General features: G+C 40.8%; 1 protein-coding gene across 1 annotated transcript; it reads left to right on the forward strand.

Moving 5' to 3' along the window:
• The first annotated feature begins 423 nt into the window (after window positions 1-423).
• On the forward strand, window positions 424-17,059 carry Acta2 (actin alpha 2, smooth muscle). The gene is made up of 9 exons (XM_026381100.2): window positions 424-526; window positions 4,272-4,423; window positions 5,852-5,980; window positions 8,781-8,891; window positions 11,151-11,235; window positions 11,612-11,773; window positions 12,943-13,134; window positions 14,225-14,406; window positions 16,769-17,059. The coding sequence occupies exons 2-9, from the start codon at window positions 4,295-4,297 to the stop codon at window positions 16,910-16,912; spliced, it is 1,134 nt and encodes a 377-aa protein (XP_026236885.1). The 5' UTR covers window positions 424-526; window positions 4,272-4,294; the 3' UTR covers window positions 16,913-17,059.
• The last annotated feature ends 7,028 nt before the right edge of the window (window positions 17,060-24,087 follow it).

Consider the following 24,087-nt stretch of genomic DNA (forward strand, 5'->3'; position numbering starts at 1 on the left):
TCTGTGGGCAACTGAACTCATAGCTTTCTTTGTTGCAAGCCTCCTTTGCAGGAGAGTTTTTAAAGGTCCCTGCTAGTCGGAGGCAGCCCCGTTCTGCTCTAAGTTCCCTAGGAAGTAGCCTGAAAGGCCAGCCAGACAGCAGGCTGACATCACCTGAGGAATGTGCAAACTGTGCCTGCATCTGCCCTATAATACTAGCCCAGTGTCTCTGGGCACTCCAGCAGTTGTTCTGAAGACTTGAACTGTTTATCTCCCACGGGCAGCTGAGCTGCCTCCCATTTCACAAGTAGAGCAGTGGAATGCAGTGGAAGAGACTCCAGCCTCCAGCCACCCAGATGAGAGAGTTTTGTGCCGAGGTCCCTATATGGTTGTGTTAGACTGAACGATGGGCTCCAGTCCGTCTTTGCTCCTTGTTTGGGAAGCAAGTGGGAGGGGAGCAGAACAAGGGGCTATATAACACTTCAGTGTTCAGCTTCCCTGGACACCACCCACCCAGAGTGGAGAAGCCGAGCTAAGCACCATCAGGGTAAGTGGTACCCGCCAAGGAATGTGACTTAAGAGATTCCACTGGCTCTTGTATTATCCAATATAATCAGACATTGTCTGCAGGGTTTTGGATAGGCTCATGCAATCTGATATTTTTGAATGAAGATCGTACCATTAATATGATTATAGCTTTTGGCTCTCGTGATTTAACATCTGAGACAAGGTGTAAATGCAGGTTGGATGGTGGAGGAAGCAGAGAGGAAGATGGAATGAATTTTATTCATGCATATCACCTATGAGTGCTGTTTGTACTAAACCAACAGCTCAGATTTTGTAGCATGTTCTAGGGATAAAGACTAGCTCTTTATAGTAAATTACACATTTATTTATATTTAGGCAGTGGAAACTCCGGAATTTATTTTATAGTTCAAATTTAGTGTGGAATTTTCACTGGACTGTATTTTAGGTGCAGCTGATGCTTTTGGAAGTGGATTTTAGAAGTGAACAGAGGGTAATTTGATTTTGACTGAATTTATGTATTGCTTGTGGATTCCCCCGGATCTAATTAGTAGTATCTTATATTGGAAACGTGTGTCTCTTGAGTGTATCTGTGAACTTATTTGTTAGGATCTGCATCATTGGTCATTTTCAGCAGAACTCAGCAAGCAACCAACTTAAATTTTTCTCTGCAAAGAAAGAGGGAGGGAGCCGAGCTTGCATCTGACAGCTGTGTGTCCCAGCAGAGGGAGGTCTGGTTTGCATTTCTCTCAGCCTCAAGTTCCCCCCCCCCCAGCCTGGTGAGGCAAGTGTGACTGTGGCTCCAGCCCTGCCACCCCAGAACTTTGCTGTAAATCAGGGTTTGGCAGCGTCAACCAGGACTGGACCACAGTTTTCACGCTGAGATTTTCCTTCCGTTTGTGACTCATGACTAAATATGGTTTGTGTTTCAAGACCAAGGAGCTGGGAAAAGTACCATTCCTCCCTTCTCCCCCGCCCCATCTAACTACTCATTTTTGGCACAAGAAGGACTGTACTTGGTTGGAGCAAACCCCCTGACCCGGGTGCAGTTCCAAAAGCAGACATTGGAGCGAACATGTTTTACCTAATTAGGAAATGCTTTGCTGCAAACCAAGCTGCTCATTTCAGGTTTGATAAGAGTTGTTTGTAAACCATCAAATCAGCTCTCTCTGGGGACACAGACTTCTTACAGATGACAGTGCTCCTTTTGGAGATTCTAAAATTCTTCCTGGACATTTTTCACCAAATATAAATATATTTACTGAATTTTGAGGTTTTTTTTTTCTTTCTGCATTCTTGCTAATGCTATGGGATCAGCCTACTTTTTCTGAGTATATTCAAACACTTCCCCCAAACCATCACTGCCCAACAAAAGGCTTCTTAGGAATATCTCTTCCTATTTTCAGAGAGCATCCTAATTTTAAATATTTTATCCTGTGATCAGCTGTTACTGTCCATTTGGAGACTAGGCTTAGCACATCCACAGCCTGCCTGCTGATCCCCTGCAGTCGGCTGCCTTTGCACTCAGTGCTTCTTCTGTTGCATCTCTCTTATAGTTCCTACCTGTGTTGGAATGTCTCTGGATCTGTTAGGAAGGAAGCCAAATACAATCAGTGTCTGAAAAGGGAAGGGAAGCTGGGTGGAGGGAGAACAAGCCGTTTATATGTTCCATTTTCCATTTTGCAAGTGGAATACACACATTGAAGATTTTCATTCTGATCTTGAGTTGTGTGAAAAGAAAGCAAAGATTAGAAACCAAAATATCGGGACAATGGTGTTAGTCATATAATAATGGTGATCATGATGAAACAGACATTTATGGAGAATTTATAATGTATATGAACAATTTATTATTTTAAATATTTCCTTACAAATGTAGTCCTCATATGAACTCTTTGAGCTATCTACCAGTATTATAACTGTTTTATAGTTCAGAAGACTCTGATTTTGAGATTTTGGATAACTTGCTAAATCACAAAATGTTTAAGTGGTGGAAACTGGAGTCAAATCCTAGCAGTCACGGTCACTACGTAATCTCCAGAGTCCTCAGTGTGTCAGTCTGGGGATCTTGGACTAGTCACTTCAATGCCCTGAGCCTGGAGTTCCTTGTCAGTTGGAGATAATTTTGTAAGCCTTGATCTTAAACTATGTCATCTCAACTGAGGTTTATATTCTTTGCAAAGGACTATGCTACATGGAGCTCTGCTCTGGAATTTCTGACTGTTTGAAATGATACAGCGTTGATTTTGTGAGAATGATCTGGCAAAACCCCAGATCATTAATAGAAAAAAAAAAGAAAACTTTTTTTCCTACTTCCTAGAAATTTCCTTAACAGAATCGTCGTTTATGCGTAGGTCTGGAGTAACAATAAGTTCACCCATTTAAAAGAAGAATCTGAATGAGGGATGTGGCTCAGTGGTTAAACATTTGCTAGCATGCACAAGGCAAGGCCCTGAATTTGATCCCGAGCACTGCAAAAATAAATAAATAAATAAAAACAGAAGAATCATCTTGCTCAACTTGATATCTTGAGATCTCAACAGCATCAATGCCAGGCAGAGTACTCTGATAGTACTTCTCTTCACATACTATTTCTCTTTAATTCTGTTTGGAAAATGTAAGGACTCTTGGATTAAAAGCACAAGGTGGCCAACAGGCACCTGGTATCTGGCTGGGCTCTGCCTCAATGTCCTGTGTGCCCTTGAACAAATCACTTTACAAGTGGGGTCACTTGTAAAACTGAGAGCACTGGATGAAAACATCTACTATTATGCATGCCTTCATTTTCACACAGTTGTGCTGATACTTTTGCTTCCAGACTTCATCAAAGAATCCAAGCTTAAAAGTGGGCTGTTTAAAATATTGTTTTATAACCAAAGGAATTTATAAAATTAGAGAATATAGCAGAACTCAGGGAAGATAGTTACAAACCGCTACAAAACCCACCACTTTCAAATATCCCCAGTCAATATCTTGATAAATATATGTAATCTTTATGGACAAAAGCACTACTTTCTCTAACCTTTTATTACTACGTAAGAATATTCCGTCGTCTTCTTTTTACTTATCTTTCTTAATGGCAGCAAATATTCTACTACATGAAATGTAATTTCAATAGACTCACCCTTGCTTGTTGAACTTTTAGATTAAAGGTGACTTTTATTAATGAAGAATAAGTGTAACACCTACAATTTTAAGTACCATCTTAGGAAATCTTGACTCATTTTAACATTTCTCTGAGGGTCAAGTAAAAGTCCTCAGGATCCAAAAAGAGACCATTATTTTGAACATTTATGTTAACTAAATATCTAAGCGGTATAACATTTCCAAAGTTTCACATGCTACTCATCTCTCAGAATTTTTGGGGTTTTTTGGAAAAAAAATTGAAAAGTATAACATGCCTAGAAAGATGTGTTTGGGTTAATACAGAAAATTCTAGATGCTTCCTAAATAGTATGTGATGTGTCCCTGTGAAGATTGAGTCTCAGAGGCTGGAAGCTCAGCCTATCTTTAAAGTGCTGGTAAGAATATGTGATGTGCCAGTCATTGTGTTGGGGGCCAGTGATACAAACGTGCAAGTCAGAGTTTTGGATTATCAAAACCTTGCAGTCTAATGAAAGTACTTCAAGGTAAAAAGGTTGTGTGTTAGATAAGGGGAAAGCCTGAAACAGAGGAGGGGCCCAAACCCACTCTGGAGATGGAAGCCATCCGGTAAGTGCTTAATAACGGCTCTTTTACACCTACTGCTTCTTCCCTGTATTCTGTAGAAACCTGTGAATCAGTTCCAGTCATGTGTGAAGAAGAGGACAGCACTGCCCTGGTGTGTGACAATGGTTCTGGGCTCTGTAAAGCTGGCTTTGCTGGGGACGATGCTCCCAGGGCTGTTTTCCCATCTATTGTGGGACGTCCCAGACATCAGGTGAGTGAAATTCTGAGAACAGCAAGAGAATAGGGCTATAGGTCAGATCCCTCTATGCCCATATGTACCCACAAATTGTCTGTTGCTCTCTGCCCAGCACGTATGTAACCTGTTAAAAATATATCGGTGATGGATTGAGGATGTGGCTCAGCAGTAGAGTGATTTCCTAGCATGTGTGATACCCTGGGATCTATCTCCAGTGTCACAAAAATATATAGAGAGATGGATAGATAGAGTGATAGATAGGTAGGTAGATAGATAGAATGATCCATGTCTAGGAGTAAATGCCAGTTTCATATAAAATACAGATTGTTTGGTGGGTGGGTGTCTATTAGATATTGTTGGCCCCTTTTTCATATGTTCTTTTTGTCTAAATATCATCATTGTTATCATCCTCATAAACACTTTTGAGTTATCCTATGTACACCATATCTACTCTTTGAAAAGAACCTAAAATAAAGATCCAGGTCACTCAACTTCAGAGAGCTTGGTATTAGATGAAAACAACATTGATATCAATGTCTTTTTATGTGATGTTAGCTGTCATCAAAATACATCTTCATAGTCACTAAGTAATTTTACATATTATGTATAAACAAAATATTGGTGGCAGCCATTTGGTAAAAACTAGGTGGTTTCATCTCAGAAATTCTACCTCACATCCAAAATGTATTTTGTGTATTAAGCCCATCAGCTCGATGGTTATGGCTCTCCATTTGGTGTATATTCATGAGAATAAGTCACAGAAGCCTCTTCTGATGGATGAAATCTGTCTTTTTCTTGAACTCTGCACAATGGACATATTTTATACAAGACAAATATTATATGATTTATAGTGGCCATAGTTATTTTGCAATTCTAAAACAGTCACTTCAGAGCAATTTAAAAAAATCCATTGAGGATTTTTTTAAAACATCACCTTAATGATTTAGAAAAAAGCAGCTAACTAGTTTAGGCAATTATAATTGTTGATTGCTATGATAGTTGATAGCAGTCTGCTGCAATGGTGAGCAAGACAGACATAATCTCTGCCCTAACAGATCTCATCAAGAAACATAGAAGTTTATGGGCTGGGGATATAGCTCAGTTGGTAGAGTGCTTGCCTTGCATGCACAAGACCATGGGTTCAATCCCTAGCACCAAAAAAAAAAAAAAAAAAAAAAAAAAAAAAAAAGACCATATAAGTTAAAAAAAAAAAAAAAAAAAAACACAGTGTAAAGTTGCCACTCCCACAGCATCCCCTGCTGCTTAAAGGCTGGTTCTTGTCTGTTTCCTGTCAACTAAGGAACTTTGCAAAGTGACAATGACTCATATTATTGCTACTAAAAAGGAGCCTCCTGTCTCAATGTTTTAACCCTTTGTGAGCTGGTTGCAACCAATTTGCAAGTGTTGGGAGAAGCTGACTTGTGCTGTGTTGAACCTTTTCAGGGAGTGATGGTGGGAATGGGACAAAAAGACAGCTACGTGGGTGATGAAGCACAGAGCAAAAGAGGAATCCTGACCTTAAAGTACCCCATAGAACATGGCATCATCACCAACTGGGACGACATGGAAAAGGTACCAGGAAGTTTGCTCCAGGTTGAGACCCCAGCTTGCATAATTCCCACAGTCCCTGATTCAAAACAACATGCTACTTCTGGGGAACATAACTGGCTCATATTTCTCAATTGCCCTTTTATTTGTTAATGTTTATTCTAGACTATTACTCAATGGGAAAAAAAATAACACTGAAATACTTCTTCTAAAACAAAACAAAAAAAAAATCCCTTGCCTACCAGATTGTGTAAACAACTTAGAGGGGAGGAGTTTTATAGATTAGAGAAGCAGCCCTTTGCTAGTGGTGGGAATTAACAGCCCAGGCCATTCCTCATGTCATCTGGACCACCCTCCTAGGACAAGCATTGCATGAGCATTGGCCTAGGGAATGACCCTCCCTGACACTCTCCTCAGAGGCTGTGTGGCCATTCCTTCAGTGCAACTTAGCTAAAGAGGAGTTGAAACCCGTTCTTGAAGTTCTTGAAAGCTTTTCATTAATTCATCCCAAGAGTTTAAATAAAAAGTATTATAGTTTTTACTGTTGAAAAGGGGAACTGTGATGTGGTGGATTTGGTACATTCTTGAACACTCCTCCACATACTGAAGCACAATCATAGCTGACAAAAGTTTTTAAATTAATATTTAAAGGATGACCTTTCCGCATTGCATTAAGTGAGGCCCTATCTCCAAAATGCTTTTAAAAGAGCTAATAAAGAGGATTTTGAATATTTGATATTAGGTATTTTAAAGAAATACCAGTGATCCATGGATAAGCATAAGGAATGATAAGAAAGTGACAAAAAATATTAAGTGCAGGGGACTGTGAATATAGCTCTGTGACAGAGCATACACACTTAACAGGTGTGAGATCCTGGGTTCCACCCCAACACCCCAAAAAAAAGTAATTAAAAAGTACATCTGGCATTTATTTATCTATCGGCTCACTAAACTCACCTTGACACACATACTTTCATACACATTTACCAATTTTAAATAAAAACACATAGTGTTTCTAGAATTCATTAGTAATGTAGTACCTACACCTGTATTTCTCTACAAAAATTGCCTATAAATTGGTTCACCTCATTTAAGATTATGGCTTTGGAAAGATGGCAGTTTGCACTGAGGAGAAGACGCTAACATCAGTGGGAAAGTGCTTTTTAGAAGTTTCTCTGTGGAGCTGACAGCATTTAGAATGGATGCTCCCAGACAGAGATTAGCAGAATATTTTTTTTTATTATTTCTAACATTTAAATCCAAAGAAAATTCTGGAAGGATAGAAGGAGAGCTGGATTAGCAGTTTTTTGAGTTTTTTTTTAATATTTATTTTTTAGTTGTAGTTGGACACAATATCTTTAATGTATTTATTTTTGTGTGGTGCTAAGGATCGAACCCAAGGCCTTACACATGCTAGGCGAGTGCTCTACCACTGAGCCACAACCCCAGCCCAGATTGGCAGTTTTTTAAAGGTAACCAAGGTACACAATCTGACTGGGAGGGTTTCTTAAGTGCTCTGCTCCCCTCGCCCTCGCCCCAGCCATTTTAAAAGACAAACATGATAAACAATTTGATAAACAATTTAATAAACAAATTGAACATCTGGTTGGTGGGATGAGTGTGGAGAGTTCAGGAGCAGCTCTCCACGGATCCTTAGAGTGGTCAGTTTCAAGGTTCCTAAATCACCCTTGTGTAGCCCTGCCTTCTTCTTACCAAAGAAGCAGAACTGTCAAGTGTCTCTTTTCCTTTCCAGAGACCCACAATTTCAAAGGCAAGGAAACGGAACCTTTTGTTAATTTATAAACTTTCACTAGCAGTCTTTATTTTGTTTTGTTTGGATTCTAGGTGAATCTTGTCTTCCTGGTGCTGGTAGAGAATTTTCATGCTTTTAAATTAAAATTAGCTCATGTTGCCCTGTTTAGAACAGTGTATTCTTTGGGGCATCTGGGCATTAAAAAGGACTCTCAACCATAAAGTAAATGTATTTTTACCCAAAGCACATTCACATAAACACGCTGTATATAAAATGGCATGAGATTTTTTTTTTAGAAGCACCTGAAGGCCAAACGCCTGTCCCTGAATGGAAGACCCAGATTGTGCGGACAGAGGCCAGCTTCTGACAGCCCTAGAGGGCAGAGAGGGAAGCAGGAGGCAGACTTGTTCTCTTCTGCACCCACACGCAGCAAAGAGCAATTTCTCTAAAAGCATTAAAAGTGGCAATTAGGTTTTCAGGTCAGCTTCATTTGTTTACTCATGTATGCATTCATTGTCATTTTATTTACTAAATTAAAATTTTAGTAACTAAAATGGAAGGGGAAGGTGAAGAAGATACAACTGAATCATAATAAAATTTGCTCTGTAACTAGTAATAAAATTGACTAGTAACTCCAGGTTTATCTTACTTAATTCACATAAAGACTTGATGAGGTACATTCTAATTATTCTCATCTCCCTATACCCAGTGGTGAGACTAGAGCTGAGAACAGTTAAAAACTTGCCAAGCTCCCTAACTACAAAGTGGCTGAACTGAGATTTGAAGCCAGAGTTTGCTGTAGAGTCTGTGCCCTTGATACTCCACCACCCAGCCTCACAGACCTGGGCCTGGGGTTTTGCTCAGTCATTTACCAGATGTGAACCTTTGCACAGAGTACTAACACTCTTTGTGGTAAGTCTCTGCATCTGCACAAATATGAACACACAAGGAGGACTTGTGGCATTTCCCTTGGCCCTGGTTTAATCTAGCTCATTCTGGTCCCTTGTCGGTTTCTGCACTGCCCTACAACATCATGTCATGTGTTTCTCCTCTGTCTCCTCTGCTCCCTAGATCTGGCACCACTCCTTCTACAATGAGCTTCGAGTTGCCCCTGAAGAGCATCCAACCCTGCTCACTGAGGCACCCCTGAACCCCAAGGCCAACCGGGAGAAAATGACCCAGGTAAATAATGGCTTAGGCACCTAGGACTTTTGGGGTTGGGAAAAGTCCTATTAGAATATAGCTACACAGGACAACAGAGAGAGGACCCCAATCAGCAATCCACAACAGACTAATCATTTTCCAGAAGCTAAGAAATCCCAAAGGCCAGGAACATCTTGATGGTATTCACATATTTAGTGCAAAATAGATCTTTTATCTCCAAGACCAAAAGAAAATTTAGAAGACCTAATCAAGAAGGGACATGATTATGTTACTATTTCTATGGAGGAGTGATTTAAAAAATATAGTATGACATATAGTAGGACAGATCTAGGCTTGAAAATGGATGTGTCATTTATCAGTTATATAAAGAGCCCACTTAATTTCTCAGAGCCTCAGTTTCCTTGTCTATTAGTTGGGAATCATAGTAGTACTATTAATTTTCAAATGATTGCTGTGAAGGCTAATGATCCAAATGATAAACGTGTATCATGGTCACTGAACATGAAACAAATAATTAAAATAGTCATATTGTTACCTGTCTGATGCTCAAGACCTTACAGCAGGAGCCCAGCTAGCCCACTAGCCATAGAAATTTTCTGGTTTGGATGAGCGATTAATCACAACATCTAAAGTCAATTTGGCTCTTGCTGTGGTCAAGCACAGGACCAGGCATTTTGCATGCACTGTCTCTTTAAATCCTACCACCACGGAGCAGCAATTACTATGCTGACTAATTGATTGAAGAAATCAAGACTCAGATACATTAAGTGATTTCCCCAAGATCACAGAGCTGGGAGAGGCAGAGCCTGGAACTGACCCATGGTCTTCGCCCTTGGAGAATAACATGTGTAAATCCTGCAGGTTCCCTTTCCAGAAGAGCTCTTGGTGCTCACACCAGTGCCCCTGAGGTTCTTCTCCACAGCAGAGCCCAAGTGGTCTGGGAATGACTCACAAGCTGTTGTTCTGACAACAGTTTCTGTTCCTCTAAATGGCATGTAGGCAGAAAAATGGTTGAGAATCATGGCTCTTTAGCAGATTCCAGGCATTCTGAGTCACAGACCAGGGAGGGCAGTATGGATGGGGAAATCAAGGCCCATTGACATCTTCTGGAGCATGAGTGGCCTGGAGGGGCTCTGGTTCTTGGACAAACTGCATCAGCTGGGGCACTGGCACTCATGATGCCATGAAGCAGAACCTTCCCACTGCAGCCAGAGTGGCCTCATTCCAAGGTGAGGGTTGGTCCCCAAAACTATATAAAAAAGGAGAATGGATGAAATGGCAGCACAGACAGATTCACACAATCAGGGGTACTCCCAACCAGCCTGAGCATCAGACTTGGAAAAGCCTCAGGTTTAAAAGGTCTCTTTCTTTTTTTTCTTTTGTTTTTGTACTGAGGAGTGGACCCAGGGGCGCTTAACCACTAAGCCACATCTCCAGCTATTATTATTATTTTATTTAGAGACAGGGTTTTGCTGAGTTGCTTAGGTCATCACTAAGTTGCTGAGGCTGACTTTGAGGTCATGATCCTCCTGCCTTAGCCTCCCTAGCTACTGGGATTACAGGTGTGTGCTACCGTCCCGCACCGGCATAAAAGGTCTCTTTTTTTTAAAGCCAGAGAAATCAAAACTGGATTTTGTCTTTTCTTTTTCTTTTAGCTTTTATATAGTTAATAAGTCTTAGACTTTCTATTCTGGATGAAACTAAAAGCTCATCTAGTCTCACCCCTCCTCTGAAAGATGGTGGAATGAGATGGACATCATTACCCTAGGTACATGTATGAAGACACGAATGGTGTGACTATATTTTGTGCACAACCAGAGAAATGAAAAATTGTGCTCTGTGTACTATGAATTAAAAAACATTCTGCTGTCATTTTTAACAAATTAGAATAAATAAATAAACTTTAAAAATAAATAAATAAACCCCTCCTCTGTTTATAGTTGAGAAACCTGGAATGAAGCCCACATCAGTAGACTATCAATTTGGTGACTTCTCCCAGGTCACACTCAAGGCAGGGCAAGGATCAGAGCTACAAGCTAGACCCTCATTTCTCCTGGCCTAGTCTTGCATGCCTACTACTCCCAGTCTTCTCTGCCAGGTCACCGATATGATGGTCTCTCCATTAGTACCTTCATTTCTCCTTGGCTCTTCATTACCTTGGTCTCTACGGCCCAGAGCCAGATGGTCCCGTCTGCATTCATCATGGAGGAACATTCTTTGAACATTCTTTGTAAGACTGGCAGCATCACTAATTTAGCCCTTTGAATTATTTTGCAGATTATGTTTGAGACCTTCAATGTTCCAGCCATGTATGTGGCTATTCAGGCAGTGCTGTCCCTCTACGCCTCTGGACGTACAACTGGTAGGTGGCTGGAATGGGAGCCTTGATCAGATGCATATACCATGAGTTATGGTATTCGATGGTTATAAACGTGGTTCATGACAGATAAGGGGTGAGTTAGAATTGGTAGGATTGATCTCAGCCCTCAAAAGATCTTCTCGCCTTTTCAAGATAATCCCCAGACATCTTATTTCTAGCAGGAACTTCTCTATGGTTTCCATCTTCTTGTTTTTTCCCAAGCCCTGAACCACTTCTCTCTTCCACCAAATACCTTCTTTCTTCCTTTCAAATAAAAGGCTTATAAAGTCCCCTTCCCCAAAAACCTCCTTCTACTACACCAGTAAGTGACTGCCCACCACTTGCTGCAGTGACTTGTATCATGTCTGTTGTCTCCCAGGTATTGTGCTGGATTCTGGAGATGGTGTTACCCACAACGTGCCCATCTATGAGGGGTATGCCCTGCCCCATGCCATCATGCGTCTGGACCTGGCTGGCCGAGATCTCACCGACTACCTCATGAAGATCCTGACGGAGCGTGGCTATTCCTTTGTGACTACTGGTGAGGCCTGTGGGAAATAAAAGCCAGAGGGTGTAGGGCAGTGTGTTCTTCAGGGGAACTTACAGGACCACTGTGACTGTGCAGGGAGATGGTGGGATGGAGACTTGACGATGGCAAGGCCTGACTCTAGGAAAAGCAAAGCACAGTTTCGTTGGCTATGTTGAATTGCTAAATTATTATACACTACTTTGGGGAATTTCTTTGAGAACGGTTATAATTGCCTCGTATTGTGAGCCGGAGTTGTAATACTTGAATATTTTAAAATATCCATTAGCAAATACAAAAGATTATATAGAAGATGAAGATAAAATGATGTGATGTTTGGCAATCTTTGGCAACTCTAAACAGGATTTAAGTCCAAATTCTACTCACTAGCTATGTCTTTGGACACGTTTACAAACCTTGCTAACCTTGCTAAGCCATAGTCTCTTTATCTGAAAAATGGAGAAGAGCATAAATTCCTACTCTCATGATTGTAAGGAATGTGACATAAAATAATCCATGTGGAAAACCTAGCAGAGCATAAGCATTCAGCCATTGTTAGTTATTATTAACACTGGCCAGGCAGGTCTGTCAAAGCTGCTGTCACACACTCTCTCTCCACAAGAGGGCAGTGTCAGACATTGCTAGAAACATGGAGACAGTTCCTGCACTCCAGCTGCTTATACAGCCCTCACCAATTTGGCATTATCCAAATGTACTGATTTCTGGATGCGCCTGAGGTGTATTTCAGGCTCCAAGTTTGAGCCCTGGTGATATTAAAGTCTCCTTTTGCAGTATGAAGTTGAGTTAATTTCATTCCCGGTCCCCATAAGGGATCCCAAAACACCTCCCAAAAGTTCCTAGGGATTCCTATGTAATCGGTAGCTCAGAACTTCAGAGCACAGAAGTTTGCCCACTTCTCTCATATCTCCTTCCATTTGCACCACTGGAGCCTCCAGGACTGGGCTGGTCCTGAGCCAGCACCTACCTCTTTCTGGAAAGTGGCAAATGTGCCTAGGGTTTGAGCTACGATCTATCTGGGACAGGCAGCAAAGATCTTGAAGGCTTCTGGAAAACTGTGGGTCCTCTGAGGAGCTGATTCTGCATAAGACTGAAGTGGAGCAGGTAGATCTTTAGCATCTGTGTAAATCCTAATGTGTGCCATAACATCTGCATGTGTTTGCCAGCCGAACGTGAGATCGTCCGAGACATCAAGGAGAAGCTGTGCTATGTAGCTCTGGACTTTGAAAATGAGATGGCCACTGCTGCGTCGTCCTCCTCGCTTGAGAAGAGCTACGAGCTGCCTGACGGGCAGGTGATCACCATTGGCAATGAACGCTTCCGCTGCCCAGAGACCCTCTTCCAGCCGTCCTTCATTGGTAGGCAACAAAAATACCCTTCCCCAGGAAGGGGAGACACCCTCTTTTCCTGCATCCAGCAGCCCATGGCTACCAAAGCCCATCTGCATGTGAGATGTGTCAGGGACCCGAGACCAAAGACATTTCTAAACCAGGGAAAAGAAGTATCATGTTTCCAAGATGAGAAGGTGGAAGAAGCCCAGGAAAGGAGTTTTCTTCCTAGGAAGACACTGTGTGGAGATCAAGCCGAAAGCCTTAAATCTGTGCTTAGAAGCCAGTGGGATATTTGGGGAAGATGTGCTCAGTGCTTAGTCTTTGGGAACAGTGGGGGGGAGGGGGTCAGAGAGATAAATGGACAAGCATTGACTTGGGGAGATTTGATTTTACATCACACTCCTCATAATCACGAGAGTTGGGGTGGCATAGGTTTTTACAGAGCTAGGCTCTGGGAGTAGAGACCTTGGGTTGATGACTTTGTTCTTATTTCTTCATGTATAAATGAAGACTGTTTAGATATCATTAGTAATTAATAATTAGGTGCTAGTACCATTGTTAGTATCAGATCTCAGCACTGCAAAAGGTGAAGAGCCACCTGAAGTTTTTTCCAAAAGGCCCACCTCAGAAATTTAAAGAAAAAAAATTGACAAAAAATTATTAAGACTGAAGAAAAATGAGTCTTTGTCCAGATAGGAAGAAACACTTTTCTAATGATTCAGTTCCATTTAGATTTGAGTGGGGGTAAGAGGCAGCAGCTACAGAGAGATGGGAGAGTTCTGAGTGATGGCTGTGACATTGACTAGGTGTGGGACCTTCTACAGGGAATTTGAAGGTTTTGCCTCTGATTTAAATTATGTATAATAGAGCATCTATTTAAAAATTGGTATTAGCGTGCTGTACTCCCGCCGTGGAGAGGCAGTAAGACTTCCCCATTAGAGGCAGAAGGACATGGAGCATAACAAGACTCTTTTGGTTTCTCAGATGAGTGACTTCTAGATTGTTACACCTGCCTAGTCTCATCCTGTGTAAGATCAGCCAAGTGCTCACATCAGGTCTTACTGGCTAACCTGAGTGTTGCCCCCACCCAAGGACCATGGCTTGTGTTTCTTTTCAGGGATGGAGTCTGCTGGCATCCATGAAACCACCTACAACAGCATCATGAAGTGTGACATTGACATCAGGAAGGACCTCTATGCTAACAACGTCCTCTCAGGGGGTACCACCATGTACCCAGGCATTGCAGACCGGATGCAAAAGGAGATCACGGCCCTGGCGCCCAGCACCATGAAGATCAAGGTACTGTTCAGTGACAGTCCCCAGGCTATGCCACCAGGGGTGTCAGCCCCATAACCAGATGGAAAGGACTCTTTTGAGGCCATATCCTGGTCATAGGCACTCATGGGTTCCAGGGCCAGGCAGTGGGTAAAATTCCACATGTCCCATATACTTTGTTTAAGTCAATCCAGTTCATAAGAGAAACTACATTATTTTATACAAAATTTATTCTACACTTCTGCTTGTTTATCAGCCTCTTTCTGCAGCTGCCATCGAGGTCCACGCAGCTCCCCACATGCCTATATCTCTTCAGAACATATATTTTGTTGTTTTACCTCATCACAAAAACAGTGTGTCTCACATGTAGAGCATTTTCTAAAACTACAGATGAGCCAGACATTTCTGAAGCAGTTGAAACCCTGTAGATTTAGTCGCTTGTATTCTTTCATGGCTAAATGTGACCACCAGTGGCCAGGAATTAGAGTCCTTTCTTCATCTCTCTGTCTGAAACATCTTTTGACACAAGTGGCTCAAAAGCACAGGATGACTCTGGCATGACCAGGCTCAGTCCCTGAGCCACCCAGGTCCCTAAATGGTTTTGGCTTTGAGTTCCAAGCAAGGGCACTCAGAGATTAAATGGTGATGGTTCCTTTAGAAGGAAGTGTCCCCCGGCTGGTGACTCCTCAGAGGCTCTTATCTCTGAAATCAGAATGCCACACTGAGACCTTCTGACCCATGTCATAGGAAGCGAAAGTGGCAATTTTAGTGCAGTTCACACACACACACAAGGCAGTCAAGAGAGCAGACAAGCTCTCTGCTGTTTGCACTCCCTTCTCTCTTTAGCAAAGGATTTGCAACATAAGAGAATGAGCTAGACTTCAACACACGTTCTTTCTCTCTGTCTCCTAGCCTCTGGGAAGTCCTGTGCTAAAAGACTTCAGGTGGGGAGAAGAGAGGCTTTCCTGAAAGGCTTGTGTTCCTTGGATGTCTGCGGGATCAGCCCACAACCTCTTACTACCATACAGGAGGGAGGGGCTGCTGGGGGGTACACTTCAGCACCAAACTAGTGATGTGGGGAGGTGGCTGAACAGAGAGAGGCTGTAGGGAGAGTTGGGCAATTCCTAGTTCTCCAAACTGATTTCTTGAATAGAACTGAAAGTGAAACTTTGGCCCCCTGCATGGCAACAGAGTACAGAGATCCTTTAAAAACTCTAGACAGTAAGATGACACATTAGGGAAGAATGAAACCAGGTGAGGGAACTGTGGGAACTCTCTGTACTGTCTTTGCAACTTTACTGGAAATCTAAAACCATTGCCTGAAAAAAAAAAAATCCACAACTAGGAGAACCCTGGTTTGAATATTGGGCCTGACCCTGACCAGTTGCTCTGCATTGGTTGTGACTGGTTACTTACACCTTTCTCAGCCTCTGTTTTCTCATATATAATGTGGGAACAATTGAATATTTATTCTTCAAGGTGGTAATGAGAATTAAGTGAGATAACGCATGTAAAATGTCTAGCATGGTGCTTGGTATTTAGAGAGGGCTTAGTAAATGTCAGCTATTTGTTTTTTTTTTTTTTTTTTTAATAAATGCTCAATCAGAGCTTAAGGGAAAAAAGAAAGTTATCCCTTTAACTGCAGTTTCAGAAACACCTGTTGGTTGAAGCGTTCATTTCTACCAAAGAATCCTAGTCTGGACTGGAATTTGGAGTTGTTCAGTTCTAGTTATTTGAGTTGCTACAGGACAAGACCTGGGGTCCAATTCAGCTTTCTCCTCCTAAACCATTCATTTACTTAATCATCGTATCCATGCTGTCACACATCTGGCCTGAGCTCTGGGAAAACTCAACCCATATAGCTTAATGGGGACCCATTCCAGGGAATTGTTCTTCCCAACTGGGACTATGGACCCCGAGTCCCCTTATGGCAGAGAATTTCTGAGAGTAGCAGTGGACTTCAGTGGGAAAAGATTTGAATAAAAGTTCTGGCACAGTTAAGACTTCTTAGAAGATGCTGGTGTTTGGTTCTACAGAAAGTGCGTGTCAGGATGAGCTCTGAAGCACAGCTCATGGAACTTGGAGGACTTGTTTGTCAGGGCTTATCTAGTGGTCACCCAGGACTGGTGGTCATCCCCAGATTGGGGGTCAACTTTCAGTTGGCTAAACAATGTGATAGAGACGCTATGGGTGGTTTGGAACCGATTCCATGAAGGAAGCCAGAACAATAAATGGGTTCAGTGAGGAATCTCTAAGGACACGGCCTCCTCACCACCCCAGACTGCACAGGAAACAGCAGCCAAATCCGCAAAATGGGGGCCAGGGTAGAAAGCCCCCGTGCTGCCTGATGGCACTAATGCCCTTTCCTTTTCATCCGAACCCACAGATCATTGCCCCTCCGGAGCGCAAGTACTCTGTCTGGATCGGGGGCTCCATCCTGGCTTCTCTGTCCACCTTCCAGCAGATGTGGATCAGCAAACAGGAGTACGACGAGGCCGGGCCCTCCATCGTCCACCGCAAATGCTTCTAAGACACTTCCCTGCTCTCTGTTTCCAGCACACAACTGTGAATGTTTGGTGGAATAATGCCTTCAGTGCCTTTCTAAATCATTCCTAGCCAAATCTCTGACTTGTTACCTATTTGTTTTTTTAATAAATCTGAAATATGCTACCCATAACTTCTGAGCCTTGGCCTCTGATCAACACCCTCTGATCACGTCTTTCCCTCAGGTTGACCTCACTCGCTGAGCGTTGGCTCCCTCTAGTGGCCGACCCTAGATACAGCATGATTAGGACGGCTCTTTCCCAGGCCAGGGGTAGAATCACCTTCACTTGGGAAAGTCCACCTAAATGAAGCAAACAGGAAGGATTTGAGAATACATGGGAGATTTAAAAAACAAACACAGATTAAAGAGTGTCACTGGGAACATCCACACTGACTTCACAATTTGCTGAGTGATTACTTTACACTCTCATAACCTCAGTATTGATTGCCTGATTCATGAACAAAAATGTCAATTTTTTATGTACATAAAACTTTGTAAACAACTATATATTTATTAAATCACATATTTTATATTAAAACACATATATGCATATGTGTGCATGTGTAACTTTTAATATATCATGTGTGACTTTAATATATGTATTAAACTTTATATGTAAATGCATTTAAAATAATATAACAAGTTTATATATGTATGTATACGTGTGTATATGTACTTATATGTATACATACACACACACACACACACACACACATATTTGGTATCAGGGATTGAACCCAGTGGCGCTTAACCTCTAAGCCACATCCCCAGTCTATTTTAATAATTTTTTTACTTTGAGACATAGTCTTACTAAGTTTCTCAGGGCTTCACTATGTTGCTGAGGCTAGCTTTGAACTTGCAATCCTCCTCCCTCAGCCTCCCTAGTTGTTGAAATTATAGGCATGTACCACTGGGCCAGTCTTAAACACGTATTAAAAAAACACTGATAAAGATTTAAAATCTCAGTACACACGTGGATCATCTGTTTCCCTTCTTCTTTTCACTATCTCTCACTAAAAAGGATGCTACAGTTATATTCACAACAGAAAGGATGGGAAAGAGAACAGTAGTTTCCAAGATCAGTACTGTTAATCATCACATGAAAGGTTTTGCACACATCTTCTTTCATTTGTTCTTCAGAACTATGTGGGAAAAGTATTGATATCAGCCCATTTTATAGATGATGGAACAGAGGTTATTCCAGAAATGCAATTATATAAGAGAGCTATATATGCCAAGCTCCTTGTATTAGAATCTCATGTCCTGTGATAGCCATTTGTATTTGGTGTTGTTACTGCTTTTTTACAGATGAGTGACTGAGGCTATGAGTGATTAAGGAATAGTCCCTACCATCACAATCCTGGCAGACATGGCACAAACTTGCTGCTACTTGAGTTTGTAAACCCACACTCTTAGCCAGCATTTCTCAGTGAACAGGCCACACAGGTCAAACTCATCAGGGCTTATTTTAAACACATGGGTTTATGGCCACTTTAAATATCTGCTGAACTGGAAATTCTCAAACTGAGGCTAGGAACAGAGGTTTTAATTAGATTTCTCAGCTGATACTTAAGTACATCAAAATTTTAGAATGACTGTAATATGATTAAGAGACAATTTCCACCTGTAAATGAGCGCTTTGGGGGCACATTCTATACCCACCAGACTTAAAATCTAGGATTAATGTACAGCTGCTTACTACCATATCATAATTTACATATACATTTTCAAAAGTTAGGCAAAAGTCACCAACCATTGCTGTCATCATTACAAGGTCTATTGACTTAAAACAGGCCTCTTGTACCGTCGTTCTTCGCATTTGCCACTAGGGGGTGCCCACTCTCTGATAAAGAAATAAGTGCTTGAAAGGTCTCTCAAGTACTGGGAGCAGGCATGCCTACTGGCAAAACTGAGGAAAACCAGATGAATTCACTGAAGGAGTATTGGTGAAATGTTTCTTTCTTGTGAGTCAACCAGCTGTAGTACTCAGCACCCTCCGGTCAGTCACAGAACATTAAATCCTGCCCTGGGTCCACAGGATGTCCAGTGACTTGAAGGGCTAAGTACCCAGATAAAAGCAGCAACACAGGATTGTCTGCCTAGTCAACGACCTTCTCTCTTCTAACAGTAGCCAACCAGACCCTTCAAAGTGTGTAAGCACACTTCTTCCAGTTTTCCACAACGGGTTTTTGTAACTTCTGGAGTGCTACAGTTTTCTAATAACATTTAATTCAGATGTGTGAGCAGATGTGTGGGAAGAAGCACCATTTTTAAAAATAATACTTTTCTGATGTTGGTATGGCATTATTTGTGCATCTTGGAAATTCTCTTTGGAAGAACTTCCAACACAGAAAAGCCTGGAGAAGAATTTCTGATGGTAAGAGGCCGGAGGCTCTGGATCCACACAAACAATCCAACCAGAAACCAATCCTCCAGTGAAGCTTGTTCAACAGAACACAAGGAAAGGGGCCAGCTAGAGCTGTGGTTTTTCTGGGTCAGGGTAGGAGAAACAGATGTCTAAGTAATATCAATTCAAATGATGACTATCATGAACATTTTCCTGAGTTAGGACAGAGAAAGGCAGCAAGAAAATAGAGCTAGGCAAGGCTCTGCCTGAATGCAACTTAGAGTCTAGCAAGGAAAATGGACTTTAAACAAACAGGGCAAACAGGGGTGATGAAAAAAGAAATATCTGGGTACTTGCTCTCATGGCCAAGAGTTCTTACCTGAGCCAGGGGCTTGGAACAGTCTTCCTGGAGAGACACTAGTGCTTAATTAGTTTTTAAGAGGAACGAGTAAATAGGCAATAAAGATAAATTGGGGGCCATCCAGGGGTTGAGGCTGGGTAAAGGGAAGTAGGACATACATGAGATTTTCAGGCACATTCCCAGAGATGGGACATGTGCTGCAGACACAGAACTGAAAAGGCCAATGAATTGGATCACACATGGACTTTAGAAGTACCACTGGCTTGACTGTAATTTTCCAAAGTAGAATTCATACCACTTACTCCATTGACATGCCTTGAAATCAGACACCAATTACAAGCAGCTAAGGCAACTTTAAATGAAATTTAATCTGATTCAATTCCCATTCCCGAGCATTTCGTCTTGCAAGTTAATTAAATTCTCCATCTCGTGTCTGGGAAATGAGTATCCAAACACTGCCACTTCCCATTCTATAATTTATTCATGGAAGCTACAGCGATTCCAGAATGTTCTCCTTAGCAACTTTATGCTCCTTAAGGGCTGAAGGGACTATAAATGACTGTTATTTGCCTGATTGGGTTTTTAACATACTCTGTTACCAAGGAAAACTGATGACCAGAATCCCACGATTGGTGTCAGACTCCTACTTAGTTTATGTAGATTTTCAGAGACCTAAGTCTCAGGTGTCTTTAAGCAGATTTTCTATTCTTAGAGAACAATATGTGTTTCTGTAGACATACTAAGTCAAAATATGGTCTTTCCATATTCTTCTTAAATCATGCCTTTTACTTCTTTCCCTTGACATTTAATTTTGAACCTTACTCCTCGTTTTACTGGATCAGAGATTTTCTTACATTTCCTTGCATATGCTTTAAACCTCCAAAGAAATGGCCTCAGTATTTGACTTCTTTTACAAAATAACAACACTTATTTGAGAAAACATGTATTAAACAGTAAATTCTGTTCTTAAAATTTAGAACTAGCCCTGGTTCTTAAAAAAAATTTAAAAAGTTTGCGATTTCAGTTGAATGCCCCCTTAAGAAGGCAGGAACCATTGGGTACAATAGAAAGCAAATGCGGTCTTTTAAAGTGCTACTGCAGGTGGCTCTTGTTGGATCTCTCCTATATTTCTAATCCTACCAGCCAAAAGAGCTGGCCATTCTTGATAAAAATAAAAATTTTTTCTCTTTCTAAATACAGTGCTAGTGGATTTGGTCAAGGCCTGATACGGGTGACCTACAATGAGTACGATGAGGGTTCACTGAATTATGGACACTTTAGACTTCATCAACTTTGTTTTAAAAAGCTGACTTTGAAAGAATTAAACTAATCATGTTTTGCTGTGTCCAAAGCACAATAAGATACCACTTCATATCTACCAGGATGGCTATCATAAAAATTTTTAAAACAAACCTAACAGAAAAGAGGTATTGGTGAGGGTATGTAGAAACTAGAACACTTGTACATTGCTAGTGGGAATGCACAATGGTTCGGCTGCTGTGGAGAACAGTCTGGAGTCCCCTCAAAAAGCTGAACATATGATTCTGCAATTCTATTCCTATATATGTAAGCAAAAAGCATTGAAAACATGCAAGTGAATGTTTGCAGCTCTGCTAATCACAATTGCCAAAAGGTGGAAAAAGCCCAAAGGGGAACCAATGGATGAGTAGGTGGACAAACATGTAGTCTACAAACACAATGCAATGTTAGTAAAAAAAAAAAAGAATAAATTGGGACATGTTACAACACAGATGAACCTTCAAAATATTAAGCAAAAGGAGCCAGACAGAATAGTTCACATATTATATGATTCCCTTTATATGAAATATCCAGAATAGATAAATCCATAAAGATGGAATGAAAAGTGACAGGCACTGGGGATGGTAAGAAATTGGGAGAAACTGCTTTAATGGGTAAAAGAGTTTTTACTCTGGAGTGATGGAAGTGTTTTGGAACTAGATAGAGGTGCTGGTTATGCAAATACTACTGAATTGTGCACTTTAAAATGGTCAATTTTATGTTGTGTGAGTTTCACTTCAATAAATTTTTTATTTTATTATTTTATTTTTCTTGTGGTGCTAAGGATCAAATCCAGGCCTCATGCATGCTAGCCAACTGCTCTATTATTGAACTACAACCCCAACCCTAATAAGTTGTTTTTTAAAATAATCTGTTTCCCTGGAGAGCATTTCACAAAGACAGAATTTTATTGTTGAAAGAGACCTGCTAAATCAGTCGATGGGTAAAAATTTCCCCAATGTGATAGAATGTGCTCCTGGCCTTCCCCTGAAGTCAGGGATAGAGCAAATGTCTTCTAGTTTGTGCTGTTTTCCTTAAATAAATAAGCTTTAGACTAGGAGGCAACCTAACAGAGCCTGGGGCTTGTGTTATAAACAATCTGTAAATGATTTTTCTCAGAGAAGAATTTTTTAAAAATCCTTTTCAGAGTCAAGAATATAAATTCACTTCTCATTGCTTGAGTACATCTGGGACCCACCTGGACAAGGACTATTTCAAGTAAACAATTTTGGTTTTTCTCTATAAACTCTCACTTACCTGACACAGATGTATGGGTAATTTTCCTTGATGGAGAAAAAAGATCTAATTACCTCCATTTGGTTGTAGAACGTCTTGTGGTCTAGATAATGCCAAGGTGTTCACTTCGCAAAAACAAATTAAATAAAGCCAGTCTGCAATGCTCTTATTCTACTTTCCTTCTCCCAGGGTTTTTTCTGTTTTCTCTCTCTCATCTTCTGCATCTCCACACCCCACCATCCCTGAATTCTAGCAAGCCAGTAACTATCTTAGGAGTATAAGAAGCTTCTTTTGTAAATAATGTTACCTCCCCTATATTTTTCTCCATCTTTTCCATTTCTCCAGCTCTTTTTTGTTGTTGTTGTTGTTATTCAAACATATGCAGGGATATGGATTTTATTAAATTCCTTTAATTATAAAAACATAAATTAAAACATAATCATATAAAACATTATAATTATAAAACAACATTATAAACATGCAATATATATTGCTCTACTTAAACACAGCCTTTTTTCCTAGAGGTTTATTTTTTTCTTAAATTGAACTCCAATACCTAGTGTAACTTAACCCAGTGGCAATTCTTTTTGAAAACTGTCCTTTCAATGAGTAATTCCTTAAATCTACTTGAGGATATATTCATACAGGATCAAGACAATCTAATAACTGAAATTTCTATTTGCATTTGAATGGTACTTTTAAATGTAATAACTATGGGATCTAAAGATATATATTGCAAAGACTCCGTATGCCACTCCAAACATACAAACTATTAGCTATTTTGGAACTTCCCTAACTATGGTCTGATGTCTGTGTTTCCCCCAAATTCATATGTTGAAATACTAACCTCCAAAGTGATGGTACTTGGAGGTGGGGCCTTTGGAAGATAATTGGGTCTAAAGAGTGAGATCCTCATAAGGGCCTTGTGATAGTGTCCTTACAACTAGAGACATGACAGAGATGATCTCTCTCCCTTCCGTGTGAGGACAGAACAAGAAGGCAGCTGTCTGCAAATTAGGCCCTCACCAGGAGCCAGATCATGTGGCACCCCATTCTTGGACATCCAGCCACCCAAGCTGTGGACATAAACATTTTGTTATTTAAGCCATCCAGCTTATGATATCTTACGATAGCAGCCCAAACTAAGACATGAGTTTTGACAATTTCTTTTTAAATATATTTTTTGGACATCAGTATGATGACTCTATAGAAGCCACTAAGTAATTTTTTTGCAGTTGTCCCCAAAGAAAAAAATGCAGTTGCTTCATGAAGGATCAAGATACTAGAAAATAAACATGTTTCTTAAAAGAATAGAGAAGAGGTCTTTGTATACTGTTTGACTTCTCAATAAATAGCAAACTAGACTCTTCTAAGAACAAAGAGCTAAAAGTTTACCTTTCTTACTTAGTCATTGCGAAATACATGGCATTTCTCAAGCATCCTCCTCACAGAAGGCATTGCTCTTGCCAGACAATTCTGCAAGACATGCCACAAGAGAAACATCTGCTTTCCACATTTGGGACCCCTTCAGCCTGTTTCGCAACAGAAACCTTAACTAAGGCCAAACTGCTATCATGACAATCTCCAACACCACTGATGTGGCTCCAACATGGGATGAGCTGGCGGGGAGGACGGGCAGAATGAACTCATTCTAGGATGTGGTCTCAAATAAAATGTCAATTTTCCACAAGCAAAATCCTTTCAAAAAGAAGCCAGAACAATTTCAGTAGCAGAGAAAAAAGCCATAAACATTCTGCTTTCCTCTTCTGCATTTCACAAACCCTACGGAGAAGAGAATGATCTGTACCCCATAACAACAAAGAAAGCCACTCCTAAACAGTCTCTGAGAAAAAGATAAAAATATTTGTTAAGAATAGTTTGCTAAGGTTTTCATAATAAAATACACAGACTGACTGG

This window comes from Urocitellus parryii, chromosome 5 (genome assembly GCF_045843805.1).
Source record: "Urocitellus parryii isolate mUroPar1 chromosome 5, mUroPar1.hap1, whole genome shotgun sequence".
NCBI lineage: Eukaryota > Metazoa > Chordata > Mammalia > Rodentia > Sciuridae > Urocitellus > Urocitellus parryii.

Coding starts and splice junctions, on each gene's coding strand:
- Acta2 (XM_026381100.2), top strand. CDS start 4,295: ATGTGTGAAGAAGAGGACAGCACTGCCCTGGTGTGTGACAATGGTTCT. Junction 11,774..12,942: donor CTATTCCTTTGTGACTACTG/GTGAGGCCTGTG, acceptor TGTGTTTGCCAG/CCGAACGTGAGATCGTCCGA. Junction 14,407..16,768: donor CCAGCACCATGAAGATCAAG/GTACTGTTCAGT, acceptor CCGAACCCACAG/ATCATTGCCCCTCCGGAGCG.